This window comes from Lynx canadensis, chromosome B2, assembly GCF_007474595.2.
Source record: "Lynx canadensis isolate LIC74 chromosome B2, mLynCan4.pri.v2, whole genome shotgun sequence".
NCBI lineage: Eukaryota > Metazoa > Chordata > Mammalia > Carnivora > Felidae > Lynx > Lynx canadensis.
Genome location: NC_044307.1, coordinates 134,451,283 through 134,477,132, shown reverse-complemented (window position 1 = coordinate 134,477,132; position 25,850 = coordinate 134,451,283). Strand labels below are relative to the sequence as shown.

Here is a 25,850-nt window from a genome sequence, read left to right as displayed (position 1 = left end):
TCAAAAAAGACAAATATCATATGATTTCCCATATAGGTGAAATCTAAAAAACAAAACAAATGAAAATTCCCATGAAAGATGGGAAGAGTGTGATCCAACAGAAAATAAAACGGCACACAGGCTGTAAATGTCAAATGAGTGATACACACAATGGGTGTTAAAAGCACACGTGGAGAACAGAAATACTGCCTTTGCGATGTCGAGATACCTACTATAAAAACGGTGCAGAAGTGTAAGTCACTTGACATTGAGGCAGGCAGCCAGGAACTTGTCTGGTCAAAATGGGATAGAGTAACACACTCGGAGAAAGGGAATTTTGCTAATCATAAAATGTTCTCTATTTTGTAAATATTGATATCCTTGACTTCGTGTTTCATATTTACTCTTTTGCAATAAATAGCTCCTGCTGTCAGAACTCTCGGGAACAGTGTTCATGCTACCCCTATGTCCCCTCCAGCCCCTGAGTCAGGAAGCTGGTCTATCCCAGTGAGAGCCACCAGCCAGAATTAACTGTCTCACCTTGACCTTGCATCAACAGAAGTCTTCCTTTTGGTCTTGAGTCATTTCCTGCCCCAACCGTAGCAATTTGACTTTTATGGTCTTCTTAAATATTGAATCATAAATTCTAAATGTGGTCAGGACAGCCAACTTTTGCATTTTAACTCCCACACTACATTAAAGTGTCTGCACCCTTTTTTTTGCCCATTGCCGAACTTGACTCCCAGTTAGTGATTCTTCTGCCATTCTTTTAAAGGGCTACACCCTGGTCCACACACTGGCTCCATCGACTTTCTGGAGCCCACGAGGTGAGTGTGCGCCCAAAGGAAGGGGTGGCAGCTGGGGGTCATCTTTGAAAACTTTGGGGGCCCTCTTCCTCCAGGACCATGAATCATCTTCCTTCTCAGTCTCAAGTTTAAAACTTTCCTTTTCCTCTGCGTATCAGAAGCTTAATAGGATGTCTGCTGGGCTGTGTAATAGTCTCCAAAGGGAAGTGATGAAGGTCTTGGCTTGAATCATTGCACTCGAGTTGGAAAAGTAATCTGCGGGAATGTACTAGAGGGAGCAGTCCCTTACTAACAGGATGGGCCACAGATGATCTGAAAAAATTAGTTTTTCTGACTATCCATTTTTTTTTTTTACTTCACGAAGACATTTCTGTGGAAGCATTTTATTCTGAATGGATGGCGAAGATTAAAGCTAATTTATTCAGGGGTCTGAACCTGTTGGAGTGAATGTCCAGAAGACTTTAATTAACGTGTCCAGTAAAGAATCCACAGGGAATGAAATATAAATCATTTCCATTTTCTCCATAACCTCTCTAACACTCATTTGAAACCCTCAGCAACCCGGTAAGGAGTGCTTTCCGACGCCCCAAATCCTGCACCACAGCTAGGATGCCTCCGGCATGCTACGCGGCCTCACCGACCAGGGAGCAAAGTGGCACCAGGAGGCATCTCAAATAGAGGTTAACATTTGCATCCAGAAACCTCTATCCCTACTTCCCTAACACAGTCCTTAAGGAATACAGATTCTCCCAACCTCATGATGGGGTTACGTCGCAATAAATTTACAGCAAATTGAAAATATCCTAAGTTGAAAATGCACTGGATACACCTACCGTAACGCACATCATAACTTAGCCTACCCTACCTTAAAACTTACATTAGCCAAGAGTTGGGCAAAATCATCTGACACAAGACCTATTTTATAATAAAGTGTGGACTAACACATATAACTTATTAAATACCGTACTGAAAGTGGAAAAAGGAACGAACGCATGGGAACAGAATGGTTGTAAGCGTACTGGCTGTTTACCTTCGTGATCACGGTGCTGAACGAGAGCTGTGGCTGAGAGTGCTCTACTCCATACAACATTGCTAATCCAGGAAACGATCAAAACTCACAATCTGAAGTTGAGTTTTGACTGAATGCAGAACGCTTCTGCACCATCACAAAGTCAAAAAACCATTAAGTTGAACCATCATAAGCTGGGGATCATCTGTACCATGACTCATCTCCCTCTTACTGGACTGGAAGCATTGATGGCCAAGAATTCAGAGGGTGAGCCCGAAGGGTGAAGCAAGAGCGCCCGGGACTTACGGATATCACCAGCATTCCTTTGGGGTCTTGTAATCCTGTGCCCCACAACCCTTTGCCACAGTCTTTGACACTCCCTACCCCAGCTTCTCTGCCCTGTCCTAGTAGTCAATTCAAGAAATCTAACGTGAATGGGATTTGATCCGCGTTGAGCTGATTTTTCTCTTCGCACACTCTCCCAATTCTGTTCCGGGTAGTGGCTGGGATGGGAGAGGAGGGCGGGCAAAGAAGTGTCCTCTTCGGAGGACTGACTCAATTCCACCACCTCAGAACACAGATGTAAAAGTTTCCTTAAGTCTTCATTTCTATCACCCACATCAACCCTTCTCACTTTCATCAAAATACACGTACAACTGACCCTTGAGCAACACGGGTTTGAATTGTGCAGGGCCACGTACTACGAGGATTTTTTTTCTAGAAATAATGGACTGGTACTATAAATGTATTTTCTCTTCCTTATAATTTTCTTAACAACATTTTTGTTTCTCTAGCTTATTTTGTTGTAAGAATACAGTATGTATTCTGTATATATACGTATGTATATATGTATACATACACAAAATATGTGTTAATCGACTATGTCATGGTAAGTCTTTTCTGGTCAATAGTAGGCTATTAGTAAAGTTACGTGTGGATTTTGACTGGAGGGGGGAGAGGGGGTTGGCGCCCCAAATCCCTGCATTGTTCAAGGGTCAACTGTACATATAACGGTAATAATAATGGGGAGCAGGAGAAGAGGGAAACGCCACAGGCACTGGGATGAGGCCTTATTTGTGTGGGAACATGGGACACGGAGCAAGTCCTTCCTTTTCCCAAGGTTAATTCCTCCCTTCAGATAACCTAACAAATGCTGGACTTCACCAAAGAACCTGACTGACTTCCCTCTACTTCTGTCTCGCTTGTTACCCCCTAAGCACTTGGGAGAACAGAGGGGTTCATCTTCTACATCCCTAGTGGAACCCAGCCACCCATACTCAATAAACATTTGTTGCATCGATGTCTGTGCTATCATGGTCAAGTTCCTACTGGGGCTCACTCCTGATCGATCTTCTCAATTTTCCTTCTCCTGCTGGTCAAGTTGCTGGTCCATCCAAACTACTAAGCCTGGAAAAAGTTCTGCTCTCCTTAAACTTTCCTCCTTTCCTCAAGAGCTGCTTTCCTGTAGAAAGGAGATAACAAAGCACCCACCTGCATCGGTTTCCCAGGGCCACTACATCAAAGTGCCAAAAACTAGGTTTCTTGAAAAAGGAATTTATTATGTCATGGTTCTAGAGGCTAGTAGATCCAAAGTCAAGGTTGGAGCGCCTGATTGGCTCAGTCGGTTTAGCATCCGACTTCGGCACAGGTCATGATCTCGAGGTTCCTGAGCTGGAGCTCCGCATCGGGTGAGTCTGAGCTCCTCTCGGGGCTCTGTACTCTCGCCCTCTCTCTCTCTCTCTCTGCACTTCATGGGGTTCTCTCTCCCCCTCTCCCTCTGCCCCTCACTCACTTGAGCTCTCTCTCATAAATAAATAAATAGATAGATAAATAGACAGATAGACAGATAGATAATCAAGATTTCAACAAGGCCCTGCTCTCTCTGAAACCTATAGGGAAATCCTTCCATGTCTCCTCCTAGCTTCAGCTTGCCAGTAAGCTTCACCATTCCGCATAGGTGTGTATAGATGCATCACTCCAATCCTCCGTCTACATATGATTCGGGGGTCTTCACATCAGCTTCCCTCTGTATCCGTGTTCAAATTTCCCCATGCTGAATTAGGGGCCACTCTAACAACCTCATCTTAACCGAATTAAACCCAAGAAGATCCTATTTCCAAATAAGGTCACGTTCTGAGATTTAGGGGGTTAAGACTTTAACGTATCTTCTTTTGGTGGACACGATTTAACCTATAACACCACCTCACCGGGTTATTTGACAATGAAATGAGAGGATACAAAGACCGAAGTCTGAGAGCCTACACCATAAAATTCCTACAAGAAAACACAGGCGATGATCTCTTTCATATCTGGCTTAGCAACAGTTTTCTAGATATGTCTCCTCAAGCAAGGGAAACAAAAAGCAAAAATAAACCACTGAGACTACACCAAAATAAAAAGGCTTGCAGAGCAAAGAAAGACATCAAGAAAACACAAAGGCAACCTGATTAAATAAGAAAAGATATTTGCAAATGATATATCCAATTAGGGTTATTATCTAAAATATATAAAGAACTTATACAACTCAACACCAAACAACAACAACAACAACAAAAATAATAATCTGATTAAAAAATGGACTGAGGGGGCACCTGGGTGGCTCAGTCGGTTGGGCGTCCAACTTCGGCTCAGGTCATGATCTCACGGTCCGTGAGTTTGAGCCCCGCACCAGTCTCTGGGCTGACAGCTCAGAGCCTGGAGCCTGTTTCGGATTCTGTGTCTCCCTCTCTCTCTGACCCTCCCCTGCTCATGCTCTGTCTCTCTCTGTCTCAAAAATAAATAAATGTTAAAAAAAAAAAATGGGCTGAGTACCTGAATAGGTATTTTTCCAAAGACTTAGACAGATGGCCAACAGATACATGAAAAGAAGCACAACACCACCAAACATCAGAGAAATGCAGATCAAAACGACAATGAGGTATCACCTTACACCTGTCAGAATGGCTAGAATCAAAAAGACGAGAAATAACAAGTGTTGGCGAGGATGTGGGGGAAAAGTAACCCTCGTGCACTGTTGGCGGGAATGCAAATTGGAGCAACTTCTACGGAAAGCTGAAGGTTCCTCAAAAAATTAAAAATAGAGGGGCGTCTTGGTGGTTCAGTTGGTTAAGCATCAGGCTAGGGTCATGATTTTGTGGTTAGGGAGTTCAAGCCCCGTGCTGGGGTCTGTGCTGACAGCACAGAGCCTGCTAGGGATTCTCTCCTTTTCTCTCTGCCCCTCCCTCACTTGTGCTCTCTCTCTCTCTCTCTCAAAATAAATACATAAACTAAAACAAAACAAAACCTAAAAACAGACATACCATGGGATACAGTAAACTAGTGAGTTTTTACCCAAAGAAAATAAGAACACTAATGTGAAAAAATATAAGCACACCTATATTATTGCAGCATTATTTACACAGCCAAGATATGGAAGTAACCCAAGTGTCCATTGATAGGTGAATGGATAAAGAAGATGTGAAATATATCCACATTAGAATATTATTGCCATTATAAAGAATGAAATCTTGCCATTTGCAGCAACATGGATGGATTTAGAGGGTATTATGCTAAGTGAAATAAGTCAGAGAAAGACAAACACCATGTGGCTTAATTTACATGTGGAGTCTAAAAAAAAAACACAAAAGCAAAAACAGACCCATAAATACAGTGAAAAGCTGATGACTATGGGGGGGGGGGGCGGGATGGAGGTGTGAGAATGGTCAAAATGGGTGAAGGCAAGTGGGAGGTGCAGGCTTCCAGTTACAGAATGAGTAATTCACAGGAATGAAAGGTACAGACAGGGAATACAGGCAATGGTGTCGTAATGGCATTCCATGGTGACAGGACAGTCAATGACACTGGTGGTGAACAGAGTGTAACATGTAGAGGTGTCCAATCACTATGTTGTACACCTAAAACCAATGTAACATTGTGTGTCAACTGTACTTCAGTAAAAGAAAAAAGAAAGAAATGAGATAATGCACGAAACGAGCTCAGTACAGTGTTTGGCACATAAGACATGATCAATAAATATCAGCTAATATTAATATGGTTCATATTACTCTTATTACTAGGTCATGCAGTCTTTCTGCCCCGTAGCGTCTTTGTAAAAAAACTTCTATGAAAAAAAGTCTTTGTGGTAGCCAAGTTTCAGTGAAGAATATTCCAATATCCACCGCGAAAGCATGTTAACCTCCAAACTCCTTGGGAAAGGAAACAATTGCGATGGTTGACTGGATAGCAAATCGTAGAATGTTCTTTGTTCTATCCACTGAACTCTGAAGCACCAAGGAAGCATGGAACGGAGACCAGTGTAGGAACCCGTAAAGAAAGTCCTCCGAAGAATCTGCCGACAACTGAATTTCTAGGTTCTTTTGGTTGGAAGACAAATTTGGGATTCCACCCTGACATTCTCCCTACGCCGCCACCAAGAAGGCACGCTTCTATTTTTAAAGACATAAGTCCGTACTGGACAACAGACACACACAGCATTAGAAAACCAGAAGCCAAGGAACCAATTACCTGGTCTCAGACTCCGTAACTGGGCTGAGTAGAGACTTAAAGAAAAACAGAACAGGCGATCACGCTTAGTTTCAACAGATAGTTCAGAGTCGAAAATGCATCCATAGTTGTACAATAGCGACCGTGCGTCACAATCACGGCCCTGCCGCAACGTCAACCAGCTTTCCTCTGCACTAATAAGGCTTGTTTTGATTTGGACCTTCTTGGAACAACGAAAGGTAGTGTGTTACTCCCCCTACCCCCTTGCATTTTGCTAAGTCATTTTTCTACCAAAACAATGCTCGGAGCCTCCTCCCTCCTCGCTGCCAACTCTGTTGCATAATTCAGTACTCATCTTGACCTAACTAGCAAATTCAGGACTCAAACCCATCGTGCTTTGGCTTGTTCGCTTGGTCCTTGGCTGATTCTCTGGAACCATCTGTAACCCAGTGCCTTTGAGCAACACTTGCCCTGGATTTTCCCCTTCATGTGTAAGGACTTGAAACAGAACATCCTCATACTTGCCTGCAAGTAAGTCCACAGGTATACGCACAACAGGTTTATGTGTCCTTTCAAAAATGTTCACTTTTTTTTTTTTTTTTTTAAGTCAAACCTACTGTTACAAAACCAAACTGCTTTGTAACTTGAAAACCTTTTTGGCAGGAGAGTCTGCCTTTCCCAGGGCTGGGGAAGAGGCCTTCCTGTTTTCCACGACAAAAGCACTAACTGGAGGTCAGGAGAACCAAAGCGGGGCTGGTTCCAGAATCCGCGGCAACCCAGTGACAGTGAGTGAGACACCAGACCTTTGTGCTTCTCTCTGCCTCCTTGGAAGAGGTGAGCCTGCAAAGTCCTGAGTGGATGCCATCCCGACTATACACACCATGGCGCCCAACACCCCAGAAGACACCAGGCAGCCTGGGTGGAAAATGGGGCAACACAGACCACTTCCTGGCTTTACCCCCAAACTGCTCCAAGAACAGCAGGGCCCACAGCCACCCGGGTCTGCTCTACTTCAGGAGGCAATGTGCAAAACATCTGCAAAGACACAGCTTCAGGGTTTCACAGCGAATGCTTAAACTCAGAAGTCCAAAATCTACAGAAGCCAAAATCAACTAGCAGTTGCTGAATTGTGGGTACTGACGTACGGACAACGAAACGTCGGCGTGCTTGAAAAGGAGACTAGGAACCCCAGCTTACTCCCAGGCTAAAGAATAGAGGCTGCCAACAAGACTGGGCTGCTGGTGGCTGTAAGAGTTTTAAACCGGTCAGTGTACGTAAAGACACCCCATGAAGTGCAAGGAACCATACCAATGTCAATAGCATCATCCGATCTCTAGAGCAGCACTTCTGAGAGTCAGTGATGTGATCTGCTAAAAATCTCTTGATGCTGAAGGAGGGAATTAGTTCTATTTGTCACCCCTCCCAGTTTCTATCGAAGCTCGTCCGCCGTGGAAAGGCGTCCTGCCTTCTAAAGACACAAGGTCTGGAACGCGCAGCTCTTCAGGGACTGTGACAAGCTAGGGGGTTCTTTGATATAGAATGTGGGGGTTTTACTGTCTGACGTTCTGTTCTGTTGAAACAGTGCATAGTTCTGTGCTAATGCTCAAGTTACATCACTCGCATTTTACTGTATCTTTCATGTATCATTTATGAATCATTTGACACCTATGTGGTCTAAAGCTCATCATGGAGTCTCAATTTCCTAATAGCCTCATCAAGGCAAATCGCCACATGCATCAGTGTTACGAGGGGCTTTCATTAACTTCCCACCTGGAGCCCACATGTTACCGAAGTCAGAGGAACGTATACTGCAGAGGCAGTATTGACCTTTTTGCAGTAGACTATGCCCAAAAGCTACACTTTTGCAGAAAGTTTTCAGTTAAACTGTAATGCATGAAAAAATATGCCTTAACACTGAAACGTTTTATCTTTCCACTAGAAAACGTTCATGGTCTTTATAGACTTTCCGAAAAATTTCAGATTCCTTCTGGCTGTCTTCAGATGCATAGTGAAGTTACCCCCAAATAAAAATGTACGTAAGTGGCAAATTTATTCATTCCAAGGTTACAATTCTGGGGCAACTGGGTGACTCCGTTGGTTAAGCGTCCAACTTCGGCTCAGGTCATGATCTCATGGTTTGTCAGTTCGAGCCCCACATCGGGCCCCCCACTAACAGTGCAGGGCCTGCTTGGGATTCTCTCTCTCTCTCTCTCTCTCTCTCTCTCCCTCTCTCTCTCTCTCCCTCTCTCCCTCCCTTAGTCTCTCTGCCCCTCCCCCATTTGTGTTCTAAATAAATATATACATACATACAAGCTTACAATTCTTCCTCAAATCACAGCAAATTCCATTTTCTACCATATTCACACTGCAATGTTTGTAGGTTGCTTTGGGCTCTGGTGGGGATACTCCCGTGCGATATTTTTATAAATTCTTCATTGGAGACTGAAGACTCCTAAATAAGATGCAAAGATCCAGAATGAACGGCAACCTTGACAGAAACAGCAGTCAATTCAATAAAGCCCGGGGAAAATATTTCCCAAAAAGGCTCAAGATAATGAAAATAGATCTAGTACATTCCCATGAGTCTGACACTCAAAAAACAAAATCATCCATTAAGTGGATGCTTTCGATATCTTACATGCTTCTAACAGGTCAACTGTTAAAAAAGATCTCATGTTATTGCAATCTGAACACCATTTAAACAGAAAATATGGTTTCATTACAGATTATCTTCTTGCCTCCAGAAAATTCTGCCTATTCACACGTTTTACACATTCTCTCTCTGGAGTATAGAGAATATTTGTAACAACTATTTCCTAACATGTAACCTGAGGTTAATACTTTGAAGCAATTTATGCATTTATTTTTAAGTCATGTACTTTGAAAAGGGAAGGTGACATAAATTAAATCAATAGGTATCAATTGTAAACTGAACACGTGGAATCAGATCATCTGTCCATCTAAAGATGAAACTGAAGGAAAATTAATTCACATTCTAAGTAAAGGAGATTCAACTATTTTCTTTTAATGTTTATTTATTTAGGGAAAGAGGGGGGAGGGGCAGAGAGAGAGAGAGAGAGAGAGAGAGAGAGAAGGAGAGAATCTCAGGCAGGCTTCATGCCCAGCACAGAGCCTGACATGGGGCTCGATCCCACAAACTGCGAGATCGTGACCTGGACCAAAATGAAGAGTCGGGCGCTCAAGCAACTGAGCCACCCAGGCGCCCCTCATAAGAGTGAACGCTTGTGATCTGCTTTCCATATGCCGTGCATAGTTTTAGTGACTCAATTAATGTCACCCTACTAGATGACGTGGGTGGCGATCCGGCTGATTTTACAGAGGAGAAAACTGTGGCACAGCATGGTTCAGGACCTCGCCAGGCCACATGTCCACCAAGTGTCTGAAGCCAGGATTTGATCCCTCACAGTCTGAACTACTTCCTTTGTTCTTAACTACTCTACAAAACAATCTTTCCATCTTCTGAGATGTTTCATTTTTGTTCGTTTCTATATGTTCTCATTCTGTTACTCTTCTGTTTAAAACTTAAAAAATATATATTATGACTTTTTTTTTGTAAGACTTCTTTTTTTTTTTTTTTTTTTTTTTTTTTTGGCCCGTTTAAGATTCATAGCAAAACTGAGGGGAAGGTACAGGGATTTCCCATGTATCTCCCAACCCCCACTCATGCGTAGCCTCCCCGTTATCAGTATCTCCCACTGTGATATTGTGATTTATAATCAGATATGATGTACTTGGTTTTCCTCCAATTTCTGGCACAGGCCTCCTAAAACTCTTAGAATGTCTGGAGTGATGGGAGTATCTTCTGCGGTTCATTAAGAGTCCCTCTGGACCACAGCTGAGTTTATGCTAATGAAGTGCATTAGAGTGGCACCCCCAGAGAGTCTCAAGATCACGCTGATTACTTGAAAGACCAAATGATTAGAAAGCAGGAAATTTCAGTCTCATCCCTCCCACCCCCACCTACAGGGAGGAGAAAGGGGCTGGAGACTGAGTTCAATGATAGCCAATGGTCAACGACTTAAATCAATCACGCCTACGTAATAAAGCCTCCATCAAAACCCAAAAGGACAGGGTTCGGAGAGCTTCCAGATTCGTGAACACCAGGTGTTCTGGGGAAAGTGGGACCCCAAGAGCATGGAAGCTATGGACGCTCCCACGTACCTTGCCCTGTGCAGCTCTTCCATCTGGATATTTCAGAGCTATAGTCCTTAGAACAAACTGGTTAATCCAGTAAGTAAGTTGGTTTCTTGAATTCTCTAGCAAATGGGAGCTGCTCTAGCAAATTCATCCAACTTGAGGACGAAGTTGTGGGAACCTCTGATTTGTAGCCAACAGGTGAGAAGCACAGGTGACAATCTCGACTGGGTCTTTAGGACTGAGTTTTTAACCTGTGGTAGACAGTGTCGGACTTGAGTCAGATTTGTGGCCCATGTCTGCTGAGAAATGGACAACTGCTTGGCGGTAGTGAAATAAACCCATCAGGGGTGCCTGGGTGGCTCAGGCGGTTAAGCGTCTGACTCCTGATTTGGGCTCAGGCCATGATCTCATGGTACACGGGTTCAAGCCCCACATCAGGCTCTGTGCTGACGGCTCAGTGCCTGCTTGGGATTCTCTCTCTCCCTCTCTCTCTTCCCCTCCTGCACTTCTGCTCTCTTTCTCTCTCAAAATAAATAAATAAGCTTGAAAAACAGAAAAGAAAAAAACCCATCAGATCCACCATAGTACATCATTACCACGGGTGACCCTACATTGACACTTCGTTATCTCTCAAAATGCAAAGTTTACATTATGTTCACTCTTGGTGTTGTACATTCTATGTATGGGTTTGCACAAAAAATTCTCTTTTTTTTAAATTTTATTTTTGAGAGAGAGAGAGAGACAGAGAGAGAGAGAGAGACAGAGAGAGCGAGCAGGAGCTCGAGCTCACGCACCGTGAGATCTGACCTGAGCCGACCAGGAGTCAGAGGCCTAGCCAACTAAGCCACCCAGGCGCCCCATGGGTTTGCACAAATTTATAATGACATGTATCCATCATTATAAAAATCCTCTGTGCTCCGTCTGTTCATCCCTTCTTCCCCCACAACAACCCACTCCCCTCAACCTCTGATCTTTTCACTCTCTCCATGGCTTTTGCCTTTCCCAAAATGTCACAGTCAGAAACCTTCTCAGACTGAGTAATATGCATTGAAGGTCCCTCCAGGTCTTTTCATGGCTTGATGGCTCATTTCTTTTAAGTGTTGAAAAATATTCCATTGTCTGGATGGACCACTGATTATTTATCCAATCTCCTACTGAAGGACATCTTAGTTGTTGCCAAGTTTTGGAAATTATGAATAAAGCTGTTATAAGCATCTGTGTGTGTTTAGGCGTGAACATTAAGTTTTGAACTTCTTTGGGTAAATACCAAGGAGCACAATTGCTGGACTGGATGGTAAGAGTATGTTTAGTTTTGTGAGAAATCACTAAACTGTCCTCCAAAGTGCCTCTGTCATTTTTCATTTCCACCAGCAATGAAGGAGAGTTCCTGTTGCTATACAACCTCTTCAGCATTTGGTGAAGTTTCCCATATTTTGGCCATTGTTACAACTGTGTAGGGGTATCTCATTGTTTTTGTTTAAAAAAAATTTTTTTAGGGGCGCCTGGGTGGCTCAGTTGGTCGAGCGTCCGACTTTGGCTCGGGTCATGATCTCACAGTTCGTGAGTTCGAGCCCCACATCAGGCTCTGTGCTGATAGCTCAGAGCCTGGAGCCTGCTTCAGATTCTGTGTCTCCCTCTTTTTCTGCCCCTCTCCTGCTCACGCTCTGCCTCTCTCTCTCTCTCTCTCTCAAAAATAAATAAACATTAAAAAAAATTTTTTTTAATTTGTTAGCAAATAACAAGTCTTAGGCAAAAGGGTACAAGTCCAAGGGCACGTGGCTGGCTCAGTTGGAAGAGTATGTGACCCTTCATCGTGGGGTTGAGAGTTCAAGCCCTATATTGGGAGCAGAGATAACTTGAACACATAAACTTTTTTTTAGAAAGTATTAACACCCACAAAATTAACTAGGATAAATTTTTAAAGTAACGAGAGATCAGGATACATACTGAGATTTTTTTCATTCTGCTCCTCAATGACACTTTTTTTTCCAGTGGCACTTTTAATTAAAATTACAATTACATGCATTTTTTTTTCTTTCACTTTTAATTCCACTATTACCTAAATACCAGGAGAGAAAATGAAGCCATAACCAAGCTCAACAGTTCAGAGTACAGGTACCAAACCTTCCTCAAACTAACAAAAGAAGTTTCCTAACAAAGGAAGAAGCAACCAAATTAACTCTGAATCAAATCTGCATCACAGACACCAAGGAGAGCTTCAGGGCACAACAGTCCAGAGGGCATTCATTATAAACACACACTTTTTCATGTTTTTTACCAATCATCTTAGAAAGGTGAAAGACAATAGGAGAGCCCTTCAGAAAAGAAAGAATACTGATTACAGAGAGGAAAAAAGTATCTTATCATCATTGCTTTTGTCTTCTGGGTCTCAGAGATCCCCTAAAGACTAGGTGACCAGGGTCTGTGTGAGAATGTCTGTATTACCTGACTTGACAGGCAAGAAAAAATACAAGCTGGGTTATCTCCATGAAGCGTCTCATCTCATCAAGAGTTCATGCTACTCAGGGAAACATATTGGGGAACAAAACATGGGGCCACTAGACAGCTGGCCGGGAGCACAATTAATGAGAAACAGATCTACCATTTTTGGGTCTCATTACCAAAAGTAAGTCGATAAAGGAGCGTGCCATCTGAAAAATGACAAATCCAAGTGGTCACAAAAATTAGTCTGAAGGTTTGGTTAATTCTTACAGTGTCAGTCTTAGTCTATACTCCCTGGCATTAAATGGAATAGTTAAATCCTAGAGCCTTAGCCTCTATCCATTTAAATTCACTACTGTGAAATTAATTTTATTTCTACTGTATGATAAGAAGGTGTGTAAACCATGAGTAAGCTCATCGTATATCACAGTGAGATTAGTATGGTTAGGGCCAAAGCAAAAAGCACTCTTTAAAAGAATACGTGAGAGGTGCCTCGGTGGCTCAGTTGGGTAAGCAACTGACTTTGGCTCAGGTCATGATCTTGCTGTCTGGGAGTTCAAGCCCCGCGTGGGGCTATGTGCTGTCAGATCGGAGCCTGGAGCCTGCTTCAGATTCAGTGTCTCCCTCCCTCTCTGCCCCCCCCCCACCCCACCCCGCTCACACTCAGTCTCTCTCTCCTTCAAAAATAAACATTAGAAAAAATTTTTTAAATAAATAGAAGAATATGTTAGATCAACTACTAGTTATAGATTTTCCTCTTATGTCCTTTGTAAAGTTGAGTTACAGATTTGCTCCTGAATCAGTCTGCACAACTGAATATTTCCCTCTACTTTGCTGTTCTCTGGAACAGAGCTCGTGAGCTTAAGAGAATCGCCGAAAGCAAGTTAGCAGGGAGCAATCCTTGACTACCTAGAGATACTGAGTAAAAACACGGGGGACTAATGGAAGCCAGACACATAACTGATATGCTTCATAAACATTTAGCCCAGGTTCTCACCATTGCCAACTCGTCACCCACCAAAGTTACTTTAGCAAGACCCAGAAGGAATCATGTCAGGTGTCAGTTTCAAATTCTGCAACAATGGCTTCTCCCTAGAGCCCATAGAATGACTGCACCCACTTAAGTGCTCTGTGCTCTCATCTTTACTCCCCTTGGCTCTGCCCAGAAAGCCCTCCTTCCCTTCTTTCTTCCCGAACCCTCATTGGAGAACACCTCTCAGGGAAAGCCCAACTCAAGGCCGGGGTCTAAACGGAAAGGCATTCCTGTGAAGTGACCACCCCGCCTCCACTCCTTGGGCACCCGGCTCTCTGCCCACTGCGCCTTGGGGCTGAGCGTTTATCTACAGGAGGGATCAGGGGCCTGCTGCTTTTCCTACAAAACGTTGTCTTTCTGGAAGTCAGGGGCAAGTGTCGCCAGGGGCAACAGCTTGAGCAAAAAGGTAGACAGCCAAAAAAAAAAAAAAAAAAAAAAGCCTGGGTAGATACATGAGAACGTAACTAGCAGATTATTTCTGGGAAACAACGCATGATCCGAATCCCAGCGCCTGTTTACTATCTGTGTGATTTAGGAGAGCCATGTGGATGTCTCCACGTAAGATGGGGACGACAGTGTTCACTGGTCACAAGAGGGTATCTAGTAAGGTAAGTGTGGGGAGGGCTCAGGACAGCACCGGGACTTCCTGCTTGGGAGCATTGCCTCCTCCTGGCCCTCCCTCCTCCTGGCCCTCCCTCCTCCTCGCCCTCCCCCGTAGGCTGTATTCTAGCGTCAGAGTCGGAGGACACAGTGAAAAACTTGAATGTGGCTAGTAAATCAGGTGGAAGAAGGAAGAGTTCCCGGGTAGAGAATGGCCCACGAAGGCGGAAAGTGGGGAGAAGGGGAGTGTGAAAGGTCACTGCAGTGCAGGGGTCTCTTCCGACAGCAACAGATTCAGTGACTCCAGCCAGAATTATGAGACTTAATTTTGTCTCTGGCACAGAACTGAAAATCAGGAGGCCGCAGTTCTGAGCCCTGCTCTGTACCTTGAGCCCTTAATGCCTCCGCGAAAGGAGGGGGTGGAGGGCTCACGGCCAAGGTCTCTCCGCTCCCTGCGCTACATCACCCTGCAGCTTCCACTTATAAAAGCCACATTTCAGCTGGCGAACAGGAACATAAAATTAAGATGAAGTCAGAATATTTGAAACTGGGGCTGATGCTCAAATTCCAAGACCTCAAATTAATTAAGTCTTTAGTGGATGGGCTGTACCACAGACACCACCCAAAGGATATGTAAATTAATGCTTTCAAAGGAGTTCGAATTTTAAAAGCCCCCTAAGGGTCTTACTAAACATCTCCCCTCCCCCACACTTTGCCTAAAATTACAAAGCGAAGGAGGATCTTTTTTTTTTTTTTTCTTTAAACGACATTCTTTAGTAAATAGCAAGACGGGATAAACCTAATAGTTTTTGGACTGAAGCCTACTATGTACAAACTGTGGCTTATATAGGAATAAGAACTGGGAAGGTCCACAGTATCCCCAATACAATGGATATTCTCTAAGCATTGCTAGGAAGTGGGTGTAAATTGTAGGAACAGAGCAGGGAACAGAGGAAATATAAGGTTTGGGGGAGGTGCATCTTGCAGGATCTTGCAAACAATAGGCACTTACTGACTCCCTTCTCCTTCCTTCCCAGCAAGCCCGCAGCTTTGAAGGACTGGCTAAGCTTTAAGTCCTCCCAATTCTGAAGGAAAAACTTAACCATCACAACATACCAAATGGACAATCAGTGCTGGAAAAGTGATCTACCGTGTCTAATAACCTTAGCAATTCCTACTCTTACAAACAACTACCCTCCTCCACCAAAAAAAAAAAAAAAAAAAAAAAAGGAATGTTGTGTCTGCAGCATAAAGATAAAAGAGTGAAATCCCACAGGATTCTAACTTGCTTTGCACTTCTCAGCAGAAATGTAAACACGTCCTCGTGAAAGTTGACATGCTTTGAAAACCCGGGCAGGCCACATGTTGCAGAGTTAGGGAACAGAAGAAGAACACATTTCACAAGAAAGCCGTGGCCTGATTGCTCAGGGTTTACAAACATTTCACAACGTGCCATTACTGTTTCCAGTGGAAGCACCAGGATTCTGGTTTGCATGATGAAACCGCTCAAGCAAGACACGAATTTATTGATGTCTTCATAAATGCACCCCATTATAGTAAGTACCATCCCTACAGAACTGTATTTTCATGTGGCTCCTGCATTTAAAAAGTATATACTTTTTTTCCTTTTCCATTCAAGAAAACCATGTTCTCAGGATCCATTAAGTCCCAGGCACTGGAGATTTCAAAAAAAAAAAAAAAAAAAAAAAGTAAAATACTGACCCTGCCCACCAGGCGTTCACAATGGTTAGTGTTTTGGTAAGCTCCTTTTCTCTTAATTCTCTATTTGCATATTCACTTACTAGCATTTATTCATTCTAGCACAGCTCGAACATTCTCATGCCATAAATTATACTATTATTTCTTCTCTAAATAAGCATTTTGTTAACAATTATCTAAAGGCAACTGGTTGGTTCAGAACTGTGCAGGACTGAAATTCATTTAGATGCAAAATGTGTCCCAATGAACTCAAACAACCATCCTGTATTTATTGAGATCTATGCCTCTGGGGCAACACCCTTCCCAGGCTGAGAACCTACAAAAATCTCCGGGCAGATGCTCCGCACCTCTCAGGTTGGAAAAGGGAGCTATGCTCATTCATCGAAAGAAATTTTAACTTAATAGGTTTGGACGTTTGATTTCTACAGATAGAGGAACCCGAAAAGTAGCAACTGTGCCTGAATTCTTTGAAGTATGTTTGGATGTGTAATTCCCTTACTACCTCTACTCCCCTCCTCAAGTTCAGTACTTAAAAAGAACCTCCCAAGTAGCATTTTCCTAAAAGAGCAGATACGGGGCGCCTGGGTGGCTCAGGTGGTTAAGCATCCAACTTCAGCTCAGGTCATGATCCCATGGTTCATGGGTTCGAGCCCCACATTGGGCTCTGTGCTGATGGTGTGGAGCCTGCTTGGGATTCTCTCTCTGCACCTCACCTACTTGTTCTCCCTAAATAAATAAATAAACAAACTTTAAAACATACATAAATAAATAAAACAGTGAATGTAGTGACATTTCTATTAAGTTTCCCCGGGATGGCTAACTATGGAGTATCATGGCATCAGCCAACTAACTGGCGTAGATCAAAGAACTGGGGTGCAATCTGTCATTGTCACTAACAAGGTGTATGTGTGCCATTGGTCAAGTCACTTCACCTGTGTAAGCTGATAGGCTGCAAAATCTTATTTAAAAACTGAAGGAAATGGTATTTTTTTTTATCTCAAGCAACAGAGAAAGTCAACTGTCAATTTCGTGTCTTGATTTATTTCTAGAAAGACAGTTTCCTATAAACACTTGGATGAAAGTGTTCTAAAAGAATAAAGACCCTTTTAACCTGGTGACTTTTTACAGACATGCATAAAGGAGAGACAAACCATATCTTCCTCAGAATTTTACTAAGGAACAATCCTGATACCCACATTTACCCCAAAGGAAAAATAAGACGGTCTAAAAGATGGGAAAACAGAAGTGAACACAATCGCTTCGGGACAATCACTTACATTCTTTCCAGCCTCACACTGAACTATGGGCTCTTTAAGAAGCACATATTTTCTTTTCTCCTATATCCGTCCTTTGAATAACAGGTTTGAGCTTCTGAAGCTCCACCCCAACTTTTAAATCAACCAAAGAACACTGCTACACCTGCCCCAACAGCACTGGAATCTGCCAGCGAAGGGAAAAGCAAATCTTCAGAAAGTGCCACCTGCCAATGCCCCCCCCCCCGCCCCGTCCCAAACAACCCTGAACCCACACCCCCATTTAAGTGAGTCCCTGCAGCTCTCCCCTCTACAGACACGCCCTAGTAAAAGATGCACGGTGATGTTATCAGACCAATTTTCTCAGTGACTAAAAATTTACAGAGCAGGATCTAAGCAAGAAATAACAAGATAAGCTTTGGGCTCGATGAACTATCACCACAACTTTAAAACAGTCACTGGGTTTTCTGAAATTTCACTGAAGGCCTATTTTCATCAGTGATGTTCAGAAAAATGCCAAAACTTGAGGTTTTACATTTTTTTAAATGTTTATTATTTTTGAGAGAGAGACAGACAGACAGAGAGCAAGCAGGGAAGGGGCTGAGAGAGAGGAAGACACAGACTCAGAAGCAGGCTCCAGGCTCTGAGCTCTCATCACAGAGCCCAGCGCGGGGCTCGAACTCAGACTGCGAGATCATGACCTGAACTGTAGTCGGCCGCCCAACCAACTGAGCCACCCAGGCGCCCCGAGGTTTTACATTTTTTTGATACACTTTTTTTTTTTTTTTTTAAATATTGGAGAGTGAGAAAAGCAGAAATCTTTGACCAACCTTCCCTGGTTTTCTGTGCAGGAATAATTATAAACACCAATGAACATCTAAAAATGAATTAAGTGACACTTCAGGATGTCTGGAAAGATGAGACACAAGACTATTTGCAGGGGGGAAAATAGAGAGCTATGGTTTATTGAGTATCTACTAGATGCCAGTATGCGGAGCACTAATTATACATCAACTTAACTAAACCTCAGAAAACTTGAGCAAGTCTTCTTTGCCTCATTTTTCAGGTAATGAAATTGAAGATCAGTGGAGTTTAACACCTTGGCCAAGGTTGCGCAGTCAATGGGAGAGTGGGGGATTTGACCCGGCTTCACTCACTCCAAAGCCCAAAAGCTCCATTCCTGTACACTTCTCAACATCCCCAGTTTCTTTCTAAAACTACACCTTCCATTAGAAAACTAAGAGATCCCAAAGTAAATCTAGAGCATTTGCCAACAACTGCCAATTCCAACTCTTTAAATTTGACGTTTTCTGTGTGGACTAAGATGTCTGACTGTAATAACCCCCACCCATCTGATTCCAGTCTACCTGCCTACCTACAGTTCCACCAAAGGAAATCTACTAATTCCCCAGGGCTCTGAACACGAGTTAAGTTAAAGCTTCATCCTCCATGCTTAAGAACTATTTTTCAGAAATCATGCCAAGTCCACGGGCGGTTTTACTTACTGGACATTTCAAAATACGTGACAGCACAGATTTAGCAAAATAAGTCCTATTGTTTTTAGTTCCAAACATAAAACAACAAATACGCTGTAATGCTACCAGCTGAACCACCGCCAACAGGGTAAGCACACTTTTTGGTGGTTCCCAGTAAGAAGATGGCTTGTTTTCCTCTCGGGGTCAGACAACAAATGGTGAAGAGATAAGCATCGGAAACATCAGCCTCCGGCCCAATCCAACTGTGAACGCGCAACAGCCAAATGCTAGTTATTTACGTCTACTCTTCGAAGGACTCTAACCTTTGCCACGCCAACTTCTCAGCAGGTGTCCCAGATTACCGTGCCCGCCTGGTTAAGAAACGTCTTTGAGGCGATCTGCGGCTGCTTATTTTTTCATTAGGGCTTGAAATCCTATACCGGTGTGTTCTTAACCCCCTGGGACCGAGGGCGAGGGCAGGACGAGTCGGAGGCGGTGGGCTTGCCAGGTGGGCGAGCGCGCCGGGAGCGCGGGGCGCGCGGGGGCTGCCCTCGCCCCGCCCCTCCCGCGCCCGCCCGGCGGCAGGTAACTCACCAGGATGCCCATCACGTCGCTCCAGAGCCGGGAGAACGCCTCGGACATGCCGGCGCCCCCCTCGGGCTCGGGCTCGGGCTCGGGCTCCGGCCCCGGGCCGGCTGCTCCCGCGTCCTCCATGGCCGCGTCCCGCGCGCCAGCCGTGCGTCCGGGTCCCCGGGGCGCCCTCGCTCCGCACCAGCGCGCGGCCGGCCCCCCCTCCCGCCCCCCGGCGCCGGTCCCCGCCCGCCGCGTCAGCGAGCCGCGCCCCCGCGCCGCATGGCCCCGGCGACCCCGCGGGGGCCCCTCGCAGGCGCCCGCGCCTCGGCTCTAGGTGGCGGCGGGCCGCGCGACTGACAACTCCAGAAACTTTCCCAGCCCGGCTCGGCTCGGCCGCGGGGTAGCGGAAGGCAAAGTCCGCACCACCGAGTTTTACGGCGGGGAACCGCGGCGGCCCCAGCGGCGCCTAAAGCCGCGGCGAAGGCGTTTCTTCCCGCGCCCGGGACCAGCTCGCTAAGGCACGCGACTCCTTTCTTCCAGCAAGTCCGGGCAGGGCCCCGCTGGGCTGAGCGCGGCGCCTCGGCGAGCGGCCGGGCGCGCCTCGGGACCCCTCTCTGGAAAATGAGCTCTTCCAGCTCCACATGACTCTCTCCCCTCGACGCTAAAGAAAGCGTTTAGCAACAAAAGGTGCTCTGATGTCAGGCTCTTTGCATGGAAATGAGCCACAGACAGGAGAACAAATCGCCTGTTGAAAGAGCAGCCGCGCTGCGTCTCCCGCCTGCGCAGGCTTCCAGTCGCGCCATGCACGGAGACGTTTTGGGCCACAGGAACTCGAGAAAGTGGATCTTTAAGCGACTGCCGCCGAAAGCGTTCGCGAGGAGTCGGTGTCGCTGCACGATCGAACCGCACCTCGCCCCGCGTGCAGTCAAGCCATCCCAGGAAATGCAACTCTGCCGCTGTCAGCTGAGACTTGCAAAAACAAGTGTGAAAGTTTGGGCACGAGCCATCGTGTGCACCGTTTTTATTATGAGCGGGACGTTTTGGTTCCTGGGTGCCCACAATGCCCTGCATTGCTAGGGGTTTCGGCTGTTTAGGGAAAATGAGCTTTGGGTTTTAATGGTTGCCTTGTAGTGAGAGCATAGGGAAGGGCCAGTTTCGGAGCTAAATGTTATGGTTGTAACCACTGAGGCAACACACACTCCGTGTGTGTGTTTTTCCAAGGACAAGATCCATGACGGGTTTATTTTATAAGGGAAATAGCCCTGTAGAGGTATTTATCCTTTTATGAGTCTCTCTTTAAAACCCACTCAAGAGAATTTTCTCTGGGAGATGACACATCTTATTTGGTGATTGATCCCTTTGTGTAACCGTTAAGAAACCACAAGGAAACTGAGGGTTGAGTTTAAAGGGTTAAGAGGTACCAAAGGGTTGAGAGGTACCAAAAATAAATAAATAAATAAATAAATAAATAAATAAATAAATAAAAGCAGGTGAAATGCTCCAGGAAGGGAGAGCCCTTGCTTGTTTTAGAGGCCTCTCTTGTTTGTTTTTGTTTTTCCTTCGGAGTCCACAGAAAAGGAGGGGATAAGAGCGTGTCCTTGAAACGTCCTTGCTACAGCATTAATTACTGGGAGCACCATCCATCCATGCACATGGATGAATAGCCCTTAAGGAACGTTCAAAATTGAAAAAAAAAAAAAAAACCTTTTAAAAAGTAATTACATTTATAAGCGTAATCCCTGATGACAATAGTTTTGAAAGGGAAGAAAAACAATGAGGAAGTGTTCCCTTGAGAGTAAGGAGGCATCAGGTTGAAGGGTCAAGAGTGCTGGGCACTGCGTCAGTACGACCAGGCCTGTGCTTTCCTGAACGGATGCAGGAGGTATCCCGGATGTGTGCTCTGAGATGCTGGGAACCCCAATAGTTTTAGTTAAAGCAGTGGCGGGCTTTACTAATATCATTATCACATCGATAGAGACATGAAACTAAGAAAAAAAACCCAACCTTTCAGGGTTGATTTCACTGGTGTATTTGAGAATTTCGATGTATTAGTCACGTGGTAACTTACTCAATTCAAGAAAATACGAACCGTGCGGCGTCTACCAGGAGGCAGCCTGTTCTCCACACATAAATACTTTCGGGCAAGTGATGAAGCAAGAAGTCAAGTAATCAGGGTGGCAGGAGCCGGGTTGGGGGAGGACTAAGTCTCCAGCACCAATCATGAGTCTTTCGTCTTGACTCATCAGATGACCTAGGGGCAAAGCATTTAACCTTTCCGTGCTCAGTTTCCCCATCCTAGATGAGGCAAGGCCTTGCTAATTGCTACCCAAGTCCTCAGAGGTGATATTATATTTCAGGGTCATCTAAAGACAGGTACTTTTAAGCAACAACGCATATACACCTATCAGTATAATTAAACCTTAGCCCACATTTTGGTGTTTCTAGAAATCAACCTACCCTAGATATTTAAGCTCCTTTTCTCAGCGCTCCCTAATAAATGTATGGGGAAATGAGATAACTAACATTGGGGGCGGGGGGTAGGGGTGTGTTGATACCCATAATTTTGCTGTCTGTAGAGAAGTAAGAACTTTTGAGGAGTCATTTTCAACTTCTACGACATGAATAATGTTGATGACCGTTTTTAAAATGAAGCTGAACCTCTCTGCTCTCGAGTTCATAATGTGTCTGCTCAAAACGAGCCCGATTACTTCGCCCAAATTTGAATCTTTCCTCCTTTAGTTAATGTCAATCTTTGCTTTCAAAAATTTCTTCAGGGGCAGGGCGCCCGGGTGGCTTAGTCAGTTAAGCCTCCGACTCTTGGTTTCGGCTCAGGTCATGAGCTCACAGTTAAGTCAGTTCGAGCCTTGTGTCAGGCTCCACGCTACCAGCACAGAGCCTGCTTGGGATTCCCTCTACCTCTCTCTCTGCCCCTTCCCTGCTTGCACTGTCTCTGTCTCTCTCAAATAAATACACTCCAAAAAAAATTCTTTAGGGGCTTTTGAACAAAATGTAAAAGACTGATCATCGGGGCGCCTGGGTGGCTCAGTCGGTTAAGAGTCCGACTTTGGCTCAGGTCACGATCTCACGGTCCGTGAGTTCGAGCCCCGCGTCGGGCTCTGGGCTGATGGCTCAGAGCCTGGAGCCTGCTTCCGATTCTGTGTCTCCCTCTCTCTCTGCCCCTCCCCCGTTCATGCTCTGTCTCTCTCTGTCTCAAAAATAAATAAAAAACATTAAAAAAAAAAAAAAAGACTGATCATCAACATCATGATCATCGTCATACTATTTCAGATCTGATACAGTACCATTTACTCAGAGCTTTTTATAATATATCCCATGAGGGTGAAAAAGGGCCTGGGAGGTGATCTGGGTAAAATCCCTTCTTTCAGATAAGAAGAAATGGGCTCCAGAGAACTTGAACAATCAGTCCAAGTAAACACAGCTACGTAGCACAATCACATGACTTGATTAGTTTGAAAAATTCTTTTTAATGTTTATTATTTTTTTTTTAATTTTTTCAACGTTTATTTATTTTTGGGACAGAGAGAGACAGAGCATGAACGGGGGAGGGGCAGAGAGAGAGGGAGACACAGAATGGGAAACAGGCTCCAGGCTCTGAGCCATCAGCCCAGAGCCCGACGCGGGGCTCGAACTCCCGGACCGCGAGATCGTGACCTGGCTGAAGTCGGACGCTTAACCGACTGCGCCACCCAGGCGCCCCTTAATGTTTATTATTTTTGAGAGAGAGAGAGCGAGCGGGGGAAGGGCAGAGAGAGAGGGAGACAAAGAATCCGAAGCGGGCTCCAGGCTCTGAGCTGTCAGCACAGAGCCCGATGTGGGGCTTCAACTCACAGGCCGTGAGATCATGACGTGAGCTGAAGTTGGACGCTTAATCAACTGAGCCACCCAGGCGCCCCCGATTGCTTTGAAAAGTTCTTCATCTTGGGGCTCCTGGGTGGCCCAGTCAGTTAGGCATCCAGCTTCAGCTCAGGTCATGATCTCACGACTTGTGAGTTGGAGCCCCGTGTCAGGCTCTGTGCTGACAGCTCAGAGCCTGGAGCCCGCTTCGGATTCTTTGTCTCCCTCTCTCTCTGCCCCTCTCCCGGTCACACTCTGTCTCTCTCAAAATAAGTAAGCATTAAAAAAAAAAAAAATTTTTTTTTAGGGGCTCCTGCGTGGCTCAGCCGGTTAAGTGTCCTACTTCAGCTCTGGCCGCGACCTCACGGTTCGTGAGTTCGAGCCCTGTGTCGGGCTCTGTGCTGACAGCTCAGAGCCTGGAGCCTGCTTCGGATTCTGTGTCTCCCTTTCTCTGCTCTGCCCCTGCTCGTGCTCTGTCTCTCAAAAATAAATAAACGTTTTAAAAAATTGAAGTTCTTCATCTCTACTGTAATATGTTTGCCCTTACAAAGTTCTGCAGGGTAGGCAAGTATAGATGTACTACTAAAGATCTGTATACACAAAGTACCCAGGAATCCTACTCACCCCTTTCTGTCTTTCTTTTTTTTTTTTTTTTAATTTTTTTTTTTTCCAACGTTTATTTATTTTTTAAGACAGAGAGAGACAGAGCATGAACGGGGGAGGGGCAGAGAGAGAGGGAGACACAGAATCAGAAACAGGCTCCGGGCTCCGAGCCATCAGCCCAGAGCCCGACGCGGGGCTCGAACTCCCGGACCGTGAGATCGTGACCTGGCTGAAGTCGGACGCTTAACCGACTGCGCCACCCAGGCGCCCCCCCTTTCTGTCTTTCTAATTGGAATTGCCATGCTGTTGGTGAGTGAATTCCAAGGAAAGAAAAGGAATTCCAGAAGATTTCCCAGCGATTTAGTGGAGACCCAAAAGTTGATTGTGAAATCAATTCTGTGGATCCTAATTTATATCCATTGCAATGAATGAGGAGTATCAAACTGCATTCATAGAGATTAAATATTGATAATACCTATCTCACTGAGTTATTTTTTAATTTTATTTGAGCGAGAGAAAGAGAGGAAACACACGCAGGGGAGAGGGGCAGAGGGAGAGAGAGAATCTTAAGCAGGCTCCGCACTCAGCCTGGAGCCCAGCGTGTGGCTCGATCCCACAACCCTGGGATCATGACCTGAGCTGAAATCAAGAGTCTTAAGTGCCACCCCCTAGAGTCTTATTTCTTGAAAATTAGTCTCAGTCATATTGCTGCACATACAGATGTGTAACACATATAGAGAGAGAGACATGTATGTATGAATATAAATATGGCATGCTGTGTAAAAAGTGGTTCTCACTATGAGTCAGGATTTTAAAAGGTTAAAAGTCACTAGCAATTGTCGGGTGTTGCCTACAGTCTATGTAGGTCATCATTCTGACGTAAGAAAGACAAAGCAGTCATGCCAAAGCTTGGCATTAAAGGTAGAGTTTGGAGTAGAGAGCCCAAATGTAATGGAGTCAGGACAGAGCTGGGTTTGAATTTTCACTCAGGTTTTTATAAGACATTGGGCAAGTTATTTATTTCATCTGGAAAATGGGATAATTCCGCCTATTTAAGATGATTGTTGTAAGGCTATCTGTAATAACTCAGGCAATAATTCTCTATTAATTAGAACCTTTCCTCCTTTTTTCCTCCCTTTGCTTTTCCTTCCCCTATCCACTCATACCACGAAGGGGTAGCTATCAGCAGGAAATCTCCCCGTTCATACCTACATCTTGCATAAAGGAATAATTGTTAGCCTTTAAATATGGTGGCTGAGGAAAGGACTTGGGAGGTTCCGTGTGGCAGGGTGGGGCGGTGAGGACTGGTCAGCTTTTGTAGTAAAGGTGGTAATGACAGCAATAACAACATCTGTCACTTACTGAAAATGTACTCTAGGTCAGGCAAGGTGCCTGACATCTAAAAAATATTTCAGTTAAACGTTAAATGGAGTTTATGATTTCTCGCCACGATCCACCACCCTGCTCGTTTCATATTTCAGTACTTGTTCATCCACAAATTTGTTCAAGCTACGAAAGTCAAGAGACCTGCTTGAGTCCTTCCCCTCGCTTACCAACAGTCCCGTCTGAACCATGGATAAGGGGTGCCTGGGTGGCTCAGTCAGGTGAGCGTCCCACACTTGATTTTGACTGGGTTCATGGTCTCATGGTCGTGGGACAGAGCCTCACGTTGGGCTCTGAGCTGACAGCGTGGAGCCTGCTTGGAATTCTCTCTCTGCCCCTCCCCCACTCGCTCGAGCTGGTACATGTGCTCTGTTTCTCTCTTTCGAAATAAATAAACAAACCATGGGTAAGCCTTGTGGATTCTACTTCCTAAATACTTGCCAAACTCATCCACCTCTCTCCATCTCCCCTGCCACTGTC

The 25,850-nt window shown here is 44.9% G+C and overlaps 1 protein-coding gene across 1 annotated transcript in view; it reads right to left on the bottom strand.

Moving 5' to 3' along the window:
- SASH1 (SAM and SH3 domain containing 1) overlaps positions 1 to 19,670 on the bottom strand; it is a 195,437-nt gene extending 175,767 nt beyond the window's left edge. Inside the window, exon 1 of the mRNA XM_030316548.1 lies at positions 19,551 to 19,670. Within this exon, the coding sequence (XP_030172408.1) occupies positions 19,551 to 19,670 (120 nt within the window). The remainder of the gene's footprint in view (positions 1 to 19,550) is intronic.
- Between the last annotated feature and the right edge of the window lie 6,180 nt (positions 19,671 to 25,850).